Source organism: Phascolarctos cinereus, unplaced genomic scaffold (genome assembly GCF_003287225.1).
Source record: "Phascolarctos cinereus isolate Bilbo 61053 unplaced genomic scaffold, phaCin_HiC Scaffold_4;HRSCAF=312, whole genome shotgun sequence".
Lineage (NCBI taxonomy): Eukaryota > Metazoa > Chordata > Mammalia > Diprotodontia > Phascolarctidae > Phascolarctos > Phascolarctos cinereus.
Genome location: NW_027555847.1, coordinates 122,343,274 through 122,358,987, shown reverse-complemented (window position 1 = coordinate 122,358,987; position 15,714 = coordinate 122,343,274). Strand labels below are relative to the sequence as shown.

The 15,714-nt window shown below is 40.6% G+C and overlaps 1 protein-coding gene across 1 annotated transcript in view; it reads right to left on the bottom strand.

Moving 5' to 3' along the window:
- The window catches only part of LOC110221664 (histone-arginine methyltransferase CARM1-like), a 252,429-nt gene that overhangs the window by 72,190 nt on the left and 164,525 nt on the right, over positions 1-15,714 (bottom strand). Inside the window, exon 5 of the mRNA XM_021006365.2 lies at positions 11,708-11,818. Coding sequence (XP_020862024.1) covers positions 11,708-11,818 — 111 coding nt within the window. The remainder of the gene's footprint in view (positions 1-11,707; positions 11,819-15,714) is intronic.

The following is a 15,714-nucleotide window of genomic DNA, read 5'->3' as shown; positions in this document are numbered from 1 at the left end:
GTCATGCCCTTATTTCTAAATCAACCTAAAGGGAAGTTTGTGTCAACTTACAAGTCATTTTACTGCCTGCCATGTGAACTCTCTCACTGATACTAAGAAACCACAGTAGTAAGTCAGCTTTAAGCCATCACAACACCCAGGGAACACAAGCAGCATGAGAACTTCGTCAGAGAACTGGCCAAGCTTGTTACAGCTGCCTGAGGGGAAGAGATTTTTTTCTTTGCAAGACAGTCTTCATAGGTAGCTGTTAGATTGGCTGAAGAATGGTGTGTATTTGAACTTGCGTGCATGCACACGCTCACACACACACACACACACACACACACACACACACACACACCCATACCCAGGCTTTTCTGGGTTTCTCAGATCATTAAAAAGTAACCCAGGTGAGAAAAATCAATGGATGTTTTCTGATAAAAGGACAGAACTGGAGACCACTCAGAACAATTGGTAAAATAACCAGCTTGATTCAGCAAAAAAAAAAAAGAGTTAAAATCCATTGATTCATCTCCAAAGAAACATCTTTAAATGGGCTGTTAGGCATTGCATGGATGAATCAACTAGCTCTTTGGGTATTGTGCAGCTTTACCCCAAGTAACATATTCCACTTGGTTTTCCTCCTTGTGAAATTGAGCTAAGAGAAACACTTTCTTTACCACACACAGGCTAAAGAAGTGAACATTGAGGGAGGGCAGGCAAAGATAATGTTAGGATCAAGAGAACTGAAGCATTTTAAAAGAGATTAGGAATCAACCATATCCATACTGTTTAGTATTTCTCACTAAGAGAGCACAACCAGGGCTTTCCTTGTCTTGCATCTTCAAATCACAGTCTTCTTCAACTACTAGCCTGTCTCGCCAAGAAAACTTGCAGCAATGTCCTACACAGACTGAAGTGGAACAAGCCTCAAGGCACGGCTCTATGTATGCAACTTCCCTGCCCTCCGTTTTGCCCCAGCAGGGACTGAATGTAGTCCTGGAAAGTCTCTAGAGGCATGTGGTTTAAGGGAAGGCTCTATCTTATTCAGTGAAATGATAAAATAAGAGTTGAGTGATTATGGGTAGAAGTATCAGGATCAAGAAATTCTTTTGATTATAAGGATAGATACTGTAAAATAATGATAATTCACATTTCTATAACACTGTTACATAAATTATTCTGCTCACAACACTCAATATTTTTCTATCTAAACATTCCTCTGTCCTCCAATTTCCCTATTTGTGTCAAGGACACCCACTATTCCCTTTACCCAGGTTTTTTTTAAAAAATCTTAATGTTATCCTTAACTCTTTCTTCTCTTCCTCCCATATCCAAAGAGTTGTCAAGTTTTGTCAATTCTGCCTCCACAACAACTTTTGCATTCTTCCCCTTCTCTCCACTCACTCAGCCACCATTCTATGTCAGGCCCCCATCATCCCTTGACTGGACTACTACAATAACATTCTAATTGGTCTCCCTGCCTCCAGTTTTTCCTCTCTCCTCTCCAGGTCCCATAAGCTGCCAAACTGATAGACTTATAACACAGATCTGCCTTTGTGTCTCCTTTGCTCAAGACACTTCAATGGCTCTAAGATAAAATAAAAACTCCTCTATATTTGTTATTTAGAGCCCTTGATAATATGGCTCAAAACTATATTTCCAGATTGATTTCATGTTACACCCACTAGCCCAACTGGTGTACTTCTGGTTCCTTGTCACCACCATTCTATCTCTCATCTCTGTGCCTTTGCAGTCAGCCCCCATGTCTGGAATATTCTCCCTCCCTCATCTACACCTCTTAGAATCTCTAGCTCGCTTCAATATACACAGCTCAAGTGACCTTCCTTGAGCTTGAGGAAGGCAGGAGTAGGAAGGGAGAAGTGGTCATTGTGTAAGAAGGGGCCCTCCCTGAGCCAGCTCCACTAATAAGCAGAGTTCGTGGGCTCTCAGTTTCTCCTCTTTCTAGTTGAGACTGATAATGAGTTGGCTCAGAGTGAGTGTAAATAGAAATTGTTTCTGTTTTGGCCAGAAACCTTGAGCGTCTTCCTTTCCCAGATCTTTTTTTTGAGTAGGTAAAAGAGGCCATTTGTTGCCTCATTTCTTACCTAGTCTTCACTGAATGGGTGTTGCTCCAGTCAAACTGAGACCTGGGAAAGACCTTAGCTTAAAAAGGCCAAAATCTCCCATTGCATCTGGGGCCATCTCCAGTCATCCTGATCTATGTCTTGCCACTGACCCAGATGGCTCTCAAAAAGAAATGAGACTGGCAACTTTGCACAGACCTGTCTCACTTAAATCCAATTCACTTGCAAGTCAAGACATCATCTTTCTGATGTCATTTGTCTTCTTTGAGAATAAAGGACAAAACAAACAAAAACACAGCTCAAGTATCCCTTCTTACCCAAGTCTTTCCTGATTTTCTCAGTGCTTTATTCTTAGAAATTACTTTGCATTTACTTTGTAGATAACTTGAATTTACTTATTTGTGCAAATGTTGGGGTTCCCCAGTAGTGATTTCTCACTTTTGTCTTTATATCCTCAATACCCAATCCTTACTACCTAGCACATGCTAGGCAGTTAGTAAATATTTACTGAATTGAATTTTACAGGTGAGGAATCTGACTCAGGCAACTGACTTGCTCCAGATTTTAGAGCTAGTTTGCAGTCAGAGTTGGAATTTGGACTAAGGTTTCCTATTTCAAATTAAGCACTATTCTAAGCAAAACTATCCAGGTTATAGATCAGCCAGTTTCCATGGTAAGGGGGTGGGCAAAATGGTCAAGTCCCTTCAGAACATTTATCAGTGCAGTTGTAAGGTTGAAGCTGCCAGATGGGAGTCCCTTGTTTCATTTTTGTCTTCCCATCCCTAGTATCTCACATACTGCACTGTAGATGGTGGATGATTCATATTTGTTGTTTCATTATAGGGGTTAGAGTTTGGCAGTTCAGTTTTGAAAGCTGGGTAAAGTCAGCCAGAATGTTGACCATGGCCAGAGATGAGAAGATCAACTATGAAATTCCTTTGGGAAATAGAAACTTAAGAATATGCTTGAAAGGTGCTGTTTCATTTTATTTTATTTTTTTGTAGGCAATGGGGTTAAGTGACTTGCCCAAGGTCACACAGCTAGTATGTGCCAAGTGTCAGAGGCTAGTTTTGAACTCAGGTCCTCCTGACTCCAGAGCCAGTGCTCTATCCACCAAGGAGGTATTTTAACTTTAAATCCTGGAGGGGAAAGGAGGTAGTGTGTCCCCACCAGAAAGGTGTCCTTTTATCTTGGCTGGTATTCACATAACTCCTCCTCTAACTGGGACAATGAAATACTGGACTTCCCACTTAATGGTTAAAGTAAACTATGCTGGGAATGGGATCCCAAAAGAAGGAGGAGAAATTAGAAGAAAAAAGGGTGGGATAAAAGTTTTATAACAATAGCTAGCATTTACAGGGCCCTTTAAGATTTACAACCCACTTTATTGTATGATATCATTTGCTTTTCATAACAACTGTGAGGAAAGTATGATTTTTGTCTCCAAATTTAGAGATGAACAGACTTAAAAAGGTTTGGTGACTTGTTCAGAGCAACACAACCACTAAGTATCCAATGCAGGTTTGAACCTAGGCTTTCTGGCTCCCAGTCCAGTATTCTATCCACTACACCACAAGGGAAGAAGTCACAGTGTAGGTATTGGTGAGGGATTTCAATGCAGCTTGACAGAATATTTTAGGGAAACCATTATGCAAGGGAGATTAGGAATCAAAATAAAATACAGTTTTCAGGTCACCTTAATTACAGCAACTCAGCAGGCAGTTAAAGATCATGTTAGGACTGTTTCCTAATTTAAGGAGAGGAAAAGACCGGAGAAAGGAGAATGTTTTGGCATCAGCATCCAGCCACACTTGAGTGGTGATCTAAAGTGTCCTCTGTTGCTCTCCTAGTATACAACCTCTCACTGTGAGGCAGCCTAGTATAGTAGAAGAGCACTGAATTTAGAGTCATGGTATCTGAATTGGAATACTGGCTTGGGCAACATTCAATACCTTGGGCAAGCCACTGAACTTTTCTCCTTTGATCTTATGACTTCTGAGCTGCTCTAAGAGCCTCTTCACACTTTACACCAGGCAACAATTGAGATAGGTAAAGAAAGGATCACAATGTCTACTTCCAGCACGATTTAGGGTTCAAGGAAAAGTTATCTACAGGAATCTCCAAAAAGACCTTCTCTATAGGTGATCTAATTGCAATGTGCCCTTAGAAATGGTGTCACTTTGGGACCAGCTGCTAGGTACTCATCACTGGTGCTCAACTTGATAGGACACCCAAGCTGTATCTTTCTATAATTCATCTTCTGTTGTTATATATAGAATGAAATGAATGAGGCCTCCCTGTGCCTCTCTAGAAGATGAACTGGGTGCTAAATAGAAGCAATAAGAATGCTGAATTTTACATTCTTCTCCAAAACAGCTTTCCCTCAACATTAATCATGGTGCCATATCCCTGAAGGGATTTTCTCCCTGTAATGGACTATGCACAAATGAACCCATATATTCCGCTTGGCCTATTTTAAATAACGCCTCCGACAATCCCACCACCGGCTGGATTCTCCAATGTAGGCAGGCTTTCCTCATGCATGGCAGGCTTGTCTTCCTGTTTATTCAAGTGCTTTACATAAATTTCCTGGAGCACAGGAGGGCTGCTTTGCTCCTTATTCCTTGATGAACTGTCTAGAGGAACTGGTATTTCAATTTGAAGATTCAGTTCTGCATAAAGCAATTGTTTACTCCAGGCCCTATTTCATAAATGCTATGAATGCTTAGCTTGCCAGAATTCTAGATTGCTTCCTTAAATTCATTCACCTACCAGGGATGGGCAGATGGTGGTGGCCCTGGCTCCTTCTCCCTGTTTCCTCACCATTTTGTTCTGTTAGAACCTTAGCTTCACTGTCAGCAGCTGACATGAAGGTTAAGGGCATGCATGTGCCAGATGCTAACAGCTGCTCAGCAGAAGCCTATGGAATACGGGAGAAGGGCAGTGGGAGAAAGGAACAAGGGATATATGTAGAGGAGAAAAACTGGCACAGTGATATCAACTTTGACCATGATTCCATGAGCTCTTGCTGAAAATTTGTATAATTGCAAATTAGTGAACTCAGGTCTCCAAAACCATTAGGCCAAGACTATGAGCTGCTGGGTTTCTGGCCAAGAAAGAACCCCCACCAAAAACATGCAAATATGACCTCATCTCTCAAATGCATTTGCCCTGTAAAACTCTCAAGTGTGTTTTTCAAGTAATACGTGTTATCTGTGCTCACCTTATCTCCCTTTGAGTCTGTGAGCTCTAATTACAGGAATCTATTCTTACCAAAGCTTTGTATTACTCCACTAATACACAGTACTGGCTTTACAAATGCATGTTTTATAGTGTTACCCAAGTATTACATGCTTTTGGGTGCTGTTATTTTCTGTCATCAATACCTGTTACATATCACCTTAATTTAAGGAGAGGAAAAGAGCAGAGAAGGGAGAATGTTTTGGCATCAGCATCCATGCTGTATTTGAGTGGTGATCTAAAGCATCTTCTCTCTGTTGCTCTCAGGAGGCAGCCTGGTGTAGTAAAAATTCACTGAATTTAGTCTTAGAACTTGAATTGGAATCCTGGCTTTCAGAGGACTTAATACCTTGGGCAAGCCACTTCACTTGTCTCCTTTGATCTTCTGACTTATGACTTGTGTGGTGAATAATATGGAATGTAAGCTTCTTAAGGACAGGAGTTATTTTTCAGTTTGCTCCTAGTATCTAGCATAGCCCCTTGACCATGGTTGGTGTTTAAAAGGTGTCTGACAGGTTGTACTGGATTGGACTGGGAGAGAACATGAGCTGATAAAAAAAAATTCTTTAGGTAATTAATAAGATTATTTAAGCCTTCCTGAAAGGTATCAAATAGTATTTGATGGTAAATTAATTGTTAGTTTAGCACAGTGAAAAGAGCACTGGGTTTGGAGTTAGATAAGTAGGACTGGAGTTCAGGAGAGAAGTTAGGACTGGATATATAAATTAGATCTAGGAATTATCTGCAAAGAAATAGTAATTGGACCCATGGAGGCTGCCAAGATCAAGAGGGGGAGAAAATATATAGAGAAAAGAGTGGAGGGCTCTTACTCAAATAATAATAATAATAATAATAACAACAACAACAACAACCACAATAATGATTACTAGCATTTATATAGTGCCTATAATGTGCCAGGCACCATGTTAAACGCTTTAAAAATATCTCATTTGATCCTCACAACAACTCTGAAAAGGAGGTGCTTTTATTATTCTTATTTTGCAGTTGAGGAAACTGAATCCATTAGAAGTCAATGACTTGCTCAGAGTCACACAGTTAGTAAGTGTCTGAGGCCAAATTTGAACTCAGGTCTTCCTGAATCCAGGCCTAGCACTCTATTCACTGAACTATCTAGGGGCACACCCACTTACTACCTTTTCCTGCCTTATGTTATTACAATATAATCATGCAGAACAAGTCATTTCATCTTTTTAGGCCTCAGTTTCTTTATAAAATAAAGAAAACAGGTTGTATGGTATCTATAGCTCCCTTCCAGAGCTAATGTAAAATGTTACGTATGTTAAAGGAATGGATATAAAAAAAAGGCAACCTCAGAGAACGAGAGGGACAGCAGCAATAACAGAGATGGGAGAAGGTGCATTTCAGTGCGAACAGAGCTAAAACAGACCAGACTGCAGAGGACAAAACCCAACATGGAGCAACAGTACGTCTAGGTAGAAAATACAGTTCCAAAAAACCTAACCATCCTTTGTTCTCCAACTTTATCAAACATGTATTAAATTTGTAGCTGCTGCAAATAGTATTCAGGTCAAAAGTGGCAGTGTTTTCCCAATGAAGGAATCAATGGGACTGTGCAGAGACTGTGCAGAGAATAGCTACGCATTAGAGAGAAAAAGCCTGGGATTCCAAAAGCTGGAAAGAGGCCACACTCATTTCCTACCCAAACTCTGAGGCTCAGTTCAAGTGCCACTCCTACCTCCTCTATGCTGCTTCCCCTGGTCAATGAGAGCACACATTAAAAGGCTGGGCTATAGTCCACAAGAAAAGTTGAATTTGGTATAATTTGAAGATATTCGTATTCAGTTTCATTAGCACACATGAGACTGGTATAAGAAGGAGAATTCAGATGATAAGTTTTGATTAGAATCCAGAGACTGTATATCATTGCTAAATTGGCCTGTTTCTTTCCTGTTGTAATTTTATCTTTTTTTTTTTTTAATGAAGCCTCCAGGGGAAAAAATTAAATGTCTACTGGTTCAATTTCCACCTAAAAATACACAGTATCTATCATGGTGGTGCCTGCAGATCCAAGATGGCATCCTTTGAGGGGACAACTTCTCACCCCCCCCCCCACTTTGTTGGGCTCTGGGTCAGCTCTCCCTTCATACCTGATAGTTTTAGGAATTTCTAGACTTTTTTTTCTGGCAATAAACTCAAAATACCTATAAAATAGATGTTGTTGGAGGAAAGTGGGCAAGTACATGGGTACACCATGAACAGATCCCTGACCCTAAAAATAATATTAATGCAAACTAAAAAATGCTTCAGATTAAGCTCTAGAGGCATCAGCTTATTGTCAACTTTCCTCTCTGCAAATTCAACTGATCTCTATTGAGTACCTGTTCTAGGTAAAATACTGTATTAATGAAGGTCCTGAGGCAAGACAGCACATGGCATATTAATGAGTAAGGGAGGAGGTTTACAGGATCACAAGATCATAGATTAGCAGCTGGAAGGGACCTCAGAGTTCATCTAATCCAAGTCCTTTATTTTACAGAGTAGAAAATTGAGGCCCACAGTAGTTCAGTCTGGCTGAAGCATCATGGCCTTCCCCTGGGAGAGGGAAGGTCTGTGCCCTTTCATCTTGTTTTAGGCTTCGTGACCTCAAGAAATAAGCTTGAGGTTTTGGCCTGTTTCATTTGCCCTTTTCAGTTTTAGGAAGAGGCAGAGACAATGGAGTCCTCAGACCTGGCAGCTTCAGCCATGGTGACTTTGGAGGCACAATTCCAGGCCCTGACAAGCACCAGTGCTTCTGTGCCAGTACAAGGGGGCTTTGGAATTTGAATTTGATGGAACCATGCTATATAGAAACTGAGTTAATCTGTGAACCTAATTGCCCTCCATATCCCAGAGTCTCAGGCGTTTTAAGGTACAAGGGGGAGATTATTCTTCTGTGCCTCCTCCCCAATGTTTTTATGTTTGTTCTCACTATACCTTTGAAGTAAACATTCTTTTGTAAAAGCTAATTTGACTGTTAAATAAAACTGGGGCACAAGGGATGCCTAAAATTAGGGGAGCAGAATTGGTAGGGGCTTAAGTCAATGGCAGAGAAACTGGATGTTTTCTCCCAATGCCATTAAGGGCACTGAAGACCAGAATAAATCAAAGAGAGCAAGAGAACTCACAACTTGGGGAATGAGGGACAGCTTCGTAAGGAAGTGGTATCTGAACTGAGGCTGAAGAAACACAAAGTCTCTGTGAGGCTGAAACGAAGGAGGAGGGCATTCCAGGTATGGGGGTTCATTTGTACCAGTGCTTAGTGAAGAGAGATAAGATTCTGGGCTTAGGGACAGTGACATCAGCCAGTCAAATAATAATAATAATAATAATAATAATAATATTAATAATAATAGCACCTAACTCCCAGGGTTGTTGTAAGAATTAAATGAGATAATGTTTGTAAAGTGCTTAGTACAATGCCTGGCACATAGTCGTGCTTAATACTTGTTTTCTTCTGGCTTTTTTTGACTTGTACTGCATGGCTGATGACAATATTGAGATGGGATGGGGTTCATGGTCAGTTACCTTTTCCTACCCCTCCCTTTCTGATAGCATTCTGGGCCTTTAATTCTTTTTTTTCCCCTTTTTTATATAAATTTATTTATTTTTAGTTTTCAACATTTACTTCCACAAGATTTTGAATTCCATATTTTCACCCCATCTTGCCCCTCCCCCCACCCCGAGATGGCATGCATTCTGAATACCCCTTCTCCTAGTCTGCCCTCCCTTCTATCTTCCCCCCACCCTTCTCTTATCCCCTTCCCCTTCTATTTTCCTGTAGGGCAGGATAGATTTCTGTACCTCACTTCCTGTATTTCTTATTTCCCAGTTGTATGTGGAAACATTTTTTTAAAATATGTGTTTTTTAAAACTTTGGGTTCCAAATTTTCTCCCTTCCTCCCACCTCACCCACCCTCATTGAAAACGCAAGCAAGTCAATACAGCCCATACATGTGCAGTTATGCAAAACACTTCCATAGTAGACATGTTGTGAAAAACTAACTCTATTTCCCTTAATCCTATACTGCCCCACCATTTATTCTATTCTTTCTTTTGACCCTGTTCCTCCTCAGAATTATTTCCTTCTGATTACCCCCTTTCCCAATCTGCCCTTCTCTCTATCATCCCCCTGCTTTCTTGTCCCCTTCCTCCCCTGTTTTCCTGTAGGGTAAGACAGATTTCCATACCCGATTGAGTGTGTATATTATTCCCTCCTTAAGCCAAATCCTACGAGAATAAAATTCCCTCATTTCCTCTCACCTTCCCCTGTTTCCCCTCCACTGTAATAACCTTTCCTTGTCTGTTTTGTGCAAGATAATGTACCCCATGGGCCTTTAATTCAATTCAATTCAATTCAACAAACATTTATTAAGTGCCTACTATTCTTAGGAACTATGCCAAGTGCTAGGCGCACAAAGGCAAAAAAATATGGCAATCCCTTACCTTAATATGTTTATATCCTACTTGGGTATGAGAGAATATACTGAGATAAGAAAATATAAAATTTACACAAAATAAACTTTTATTTTTTTGGTTAAGGAGATGGAGGAGAGCATTAACAACTAGAGAAACCAGGAAAGTCTCCTCATAGGAGGTGGTACTTGAACTGATCTATGAAAGGAGCTAGGGATTATAGAAGGCAGGTGTGAGGAGGAAAAGCATTCTCTAGGCATGGGCACAGCCTGCACAAAGGCATGACAGACAGAACTAAACATTGTATTTGTGGAATATCTATTTTCCAATCAAATGGATCTCTATTTGAGCATGCAAAGAGAAAGGCAGAGTCTCAAAAGGTAAGCTGAAGACAGATTGTGATAGGTTTTCAGTGTTAAATAGAAAAGTTTGTGCTTTATGCTAGAGGAAAAAGAAAGCCATGGAAGTTCCTTGAGCAGCAGTGACATTCAGATTATGCTTTGGGAAGACTGCTTTGGCAGTTGTATTGAGGATGGGAGTGAGTGACTGGACACAATTTGGAATCTGTTGATACAGTCTAGGTGAGAGGTGATGAGGGCCTGAATGAGACTGGTGGGCATGTGAGCAAAGAGAAGAGGATGTCGGACTGGTAGAATCAGTAAGATTTGTTGACTGACTATCTATGGGACTTTCAAGGGGAAGTATATTAAGTAAAGGTAATAGGTAGACTGTAGAAATAAATTGTCTGAGAATTGCATGTTTGCAGGCAAACTGAAGGAGAGCTTGAAAACGATGATATGACTAAGTAGTATGTACTTATTCACCACTCTTCCAAAAGAACTTGACCCTAATATCATTATAATAAAAACTGTATCTGGTCAGGGCTAAAGGGGATAGGGCAGAGGAAGGGATAAAGAGGCACCTGTGCTAGTGGGCAACGTTGAATGGTTTTAGGGGTCTGCACAAGGATCAATGTGAGTTGAGCTCAGAGATCTCAAAGACCCATTGCCTCGGTGACTGGCACACTGAGCGGAAAATGCCAAGAGGGTAAGAAAAGATGACATGGTTAAGCATTCTGGTTATGGCATGTTTTGGGGGCCATGATCACAGGAGGCAGTGAGGACTAACAATTCTGTATTGAAAACAAAGCATCTTCTATTGGGCTTTGAAATCTGAAAGGCATCTTCAAGCATGAAAACTGGCTTTTTACTCAGTTACAGTGTCAGACAAATTAAGTCCCTATGAGTAGACTGAGCATGAATGATCCTTAAATGAATTAGAATATCAAATCAATGATGCACTTGAGTGAGAGGTAATCTATCCTTGTGAGTCAGGAAGGCTTGAGTTCTAGTCCTGTTACTGACACATCTTAGCTGTGTGATCCCAGGCGTGTGGCTTAACTTGACACTACCCTCAAGTACCTTTCTAAGACTATCAATGTTACAGAGCAGGTGTTAACTTTTACCTTACACAAACCTTATAGTATAGTGGATAGAATGCTAAACTCGATGTCAGGAAGACCTGGGTTCAGAGTCTACCTTAAATATTGCGTTGGTAGAGGGAGCTTTCTCATGGGAAGTCCCCTACACCCATCAAATCACAAACTCAGATGAATACCAAACCAAACATACTGTAGAGCACAACTGTGAGAAATGAAAGTATTTAGGATTGTCATCCTGTTTTATTATTTAAAGAATGAGAAGGAACTCTTTCATTAGTTGAATTAGAAAAGGGTTTCTTTATAATTTTGTTGCATTTATTTTGTAACCATGGATAAATGATTTTTATGTTCATTGTACAAATGAAACAGAGATGCCTACTGGAAAAGGGCCAGCTGGAAGCCTCAGGGCTTAGTGTCCAAGTCCTTTGTTATTCTAGCTACTAGGTGGCTGTTAGAACTAGATACCCTGCACAAGGCACTCTAGAACCTTCAAAGCCTTGGTCCCAAAGTGAATGAATGCACTTACCTCGGCATATTGGGCTACGGCACTGGCTTCAACAGCATATACTTTCTTGGCTCCGGCTTGGACAGCAAAGAAGGAAAGAATTCCAGATCCACAGCCAACATCTAGAACCACCTTAAATAAAAGGGGAAGACAGAGGGAAATAGGGGGAAGGAAGATGTAATAAAATACCTACAAGTAAATAATTACGTCTTAAAGCCATTTTTATATTTGGTTTCTTTTCAGGATTTCCATAGCACAACAACAATCACAACTCACATTTATAAGCTTTGAAAGTTTATTAAGTATTTTCTTATAGAAACTTCACGCTTTAGTAAACAGAACACTAGGCTTGATATCAGGAATAATGATAATAATAATAATGGCTAGCATTTATATAGCATTTTGAAATTAACAAAAGCACTTTGCAAATATTCTCATTTTATCCTTATAACAACATTGGGAGCAGGTGTGATGATTATCTCCATTTTACAGATGGGGAAACTAAGGCTGAGTGAGGTTAAATGACTTGCTCAAGGTCACAGAGCTAGAGGTTGGATTTGAACTTGAATCTTCTTGACTGCTGGTCCAGCGCTCTATCCATTTTACCACCTAGCTGTCAGGAAGACCTGGGATCAAATCCTACCTTAGATACTTTATTAGTTGTGTTACTATAGGTAAGCCACGTAACTTCTCTGTGACTCAGTTTCTTCGTCAATAAAATGAGGAGTTTGGATTTCATGGGTTCTAAGGTCCCTTCCAGGTCTAAATATGTGATCCCATGAGATTAGTAGAATATTACCTCCATAACACAAATGAGGAAAGCAAGGCCCTTAGGATTAAGTAACTAATCCAAGAAAAGTAAGGGCTCTTTGAAGAGCTAATCTTTTCCCCTCAAATGTATTGGCTTCAATAATAAGCAAATTCCTGAATAATCTACAGGAAAAGAAAATCAAGATCCCCTTTCTTTTTCTTCCTTCAGAAAGCTCTACTGCTGGTAGGTACTAACCTCCACCTGGAGGGAGGGGGCTGGCTTATCTTTATGCCACATCCCTTCTTTTTTTTTTTTAGGTGCTTCACAAACTTGTATTGATAGATTTTATATTATGATTTGTGCATGAGTCATATACATAGGTCATGAGCTCCTAGAGAGAAGGGATTAGTCTTACCCAAACTTTCTATCTCCTATTTTTTTCTTAACATAAATTTATTTATTTTTAGTTTTCAACATTCACTTCCGCAAGTTTTTGGGTTCCATATTTTCACCCTATCTCCCCCCTCCCCCACCCCAAGATGTCATGCATTCTGACTATCCCTTCCCCTACTCTGTCCTCTCTTCTAACTCTCTCCCCTTCTCTTATCCCCTTCCCCTTCTATTTTCCTATAGGGCAGGATAGACTTCTGCACCCCATTTCCTATATTATTTCCCAGTAGCATGTGAAAACATTTTTTTAAACGTATGTTTTTAAAACTTTAGGTTTCAAATTTTCTCTCTTCCTCTCTCCCCATCCACCCTCATTGAAAAGGCAGGCAACTCAATATAAGTTGTACATGTGCAGTTATGCAAAACACGCCCACTGTAGACATGCTGTGAAAAACTAACTCTATTTCCCTTAATCCTATCTTGCCCTCCCATTTATTCTATTCTTTCTTTTGACTCTGTCCCTCCTCAGAAATATTTACTTCTGATTAACCCCTTACCCAATCTGCCCTCCTTTCTATCATCCCCCTGCTCTCTTGTCCCCTTTCCCCCCTATTTTCCTGTAGGGTAATACAGATTTCCATACCCAATTGAATGTGTATGTTATTCCCTCCTTAAGCCAAATCCTATGAGAATAAGATTCACTCATTCCCTCTCACCTTCCCCCATTTCCCCTTCCACTGTAAGAGACTTTTCTTTTCTGTTTTTTTTTTTGAGATAATTTACCCCATTCTACCTCTTTCTTCTCCTAGTATAATCCTCTCTCACCCCTTAATTTTATTCTCCAGATATGACCCCTTCATCTTCAGCTCACCCTGTGCCCTCTGTCTATCTGTCATACATATATATACCTATAATTTGTTTTCCTCCAACTACCCTGATACTGACAAAGGTCTCATGAGTTATAAATATCATCTTTCCATGAAAGAATGTGAACAGTTCAATCTTAATAAGTCTCTTATGATTTCTCTTTCCTGTTTACCTCTTCATGTTCCACTTGAGTCCTGTATTTGAAAGTCAAATTTTCTATTCAGCTCTGATCTTTTCATCAAGAATGCTTGAAAGTCCTCTATTTCACTGAATGACCATTTTTCCCCCTGAAGGATTATACTCAGTTTTTCTGGGTAGGTGATTCTTGGTTGTAATCCTATCTCTTTTGCCCTCTGGAATATTATATTCCATGCCCTGCGGTTCTTTAATGTAGAAGCTGCTAAATCTTGTGTTAGCCTGATTGTGTTCCCACAGTGCTTGAACTGTTTCCTTCTGGCAGCTTGTAATACTTTCTCTTTGACCTGGGAACTCTGGAATTTGGCTACAATATTCCTAGGAGTTTTCCTTTGGGGATCTCTTTCAGGAGGAGATCTGTGGATTCTTTCCATTTCTATTTTGCCCTCTGGTTCTAATATATCAGGGCAGTTTTCCTTGATAATTTCTTGAAAGATGATGTCTAGGCTCTTTTTTTGATCATGGCTTTCAGACAGTCCAATAATTTTTAAATTCTCTCTCCTGGATCTATTTTCCAGGTCCATTGTTTTTCCAATGAGATATTTCACATTGTTTTCTAATTTTTCATTCTTTTGGATTTGTTCTACTGTGTCTTGATTTCTCATAAAGTCACTATCTTCCAATTGCTCTATTCTAATTTTTAAGGAAGTATTTTCTTCAGTAAGCTTTTGGACTTCCTTTTCCATCTGGCCCATTTTGCTTTTTAGGGCATTTTTCTCCTCATTGGCTTTTTGGACCTCTTTTGCCATTTGGGTTAGGCCATTTTTTAAGGTGTTATTTTCTTCAGTATTTTTTTGAGTCTTCTTTAGCATCACTCTCAGTTTTCCTCTATTTCCCTTACTTGCTTCTCAAAATTGTTTTTGAGCTCTTCCATGGCCTGGGACCAATTCATATTTTTCTTGGAGGCTTTGGATGTAGGGGCTTTGACTTTGTTGTCTTCTTCTGGTTGTATATTTTGGTCTTCTTCTTCACCAAAGTAAGATAATATAGTCTGACTCTTTTTGTGCTGCCTGCTCATGATCCTGGCCAATTACTTGAGTTTTAAACTCTTTGTTAAGGTATGAATCTGCTTCCAATGTGGAGAATGTACTGTCCCAAGCTTCAGGGGTTTGTACAGCTGTTTTCAGAGATACTTGTAGGGACCTGTAAATTTTCAGTTCTTGCAAGGTGGTATGATAAGGGGCGAGGTGTTTACTCCTTTCCTGGCCTGTGACCACAAGTATTCCTTTCTGCCCTGTAACTGTGAGGAGGGGTTTCTCTCCACAGCCACTACAAGCTCCCACAGGCCAGCACTCCTCCTCACCCACCACTGCCGCCCAGAACTGTGACCCAGATCCACACACAGGCAAAGCAAGAGATTCCTGCCTCAGCACTGGCAAACAGATCCCTGCAGTCCCTCTCTGATCAGCCACTGGATTCCCCCTCAGTCTGTGGGCCGGAAGCTCGGGAAGCAGCTGCCCCCGCCCCAGGCCAGGCTCTTGGGGAATGGAGTTGAAACCCTGCCTTCCTCTCTGACCACTGACAGAAACATACTTTTCCCACTGACCTTCTGAGTTGTCTTTGGCATTGGTGGATTGAGGAGCCTGGAAATCTCCACAGCTGCCCGAGATTCAGTCCTCTGAGGCCTGCTCCACGTTCCTGCAGCCTGCGGGTCCACGCTGCAGCCTGTGCACCCACGTTGCGGCCCACACACCCACACTGTGCTGCGCTCCCAGCCTGGCACGATATACCTTTCTGATCAATCATCCAGGTTGTATTGGGCTGGAAATTTGTTTCACTCTGTCTTTTTGTGGGTCCTGCTGCTTCAGAATTTGTTTAGAGCCAT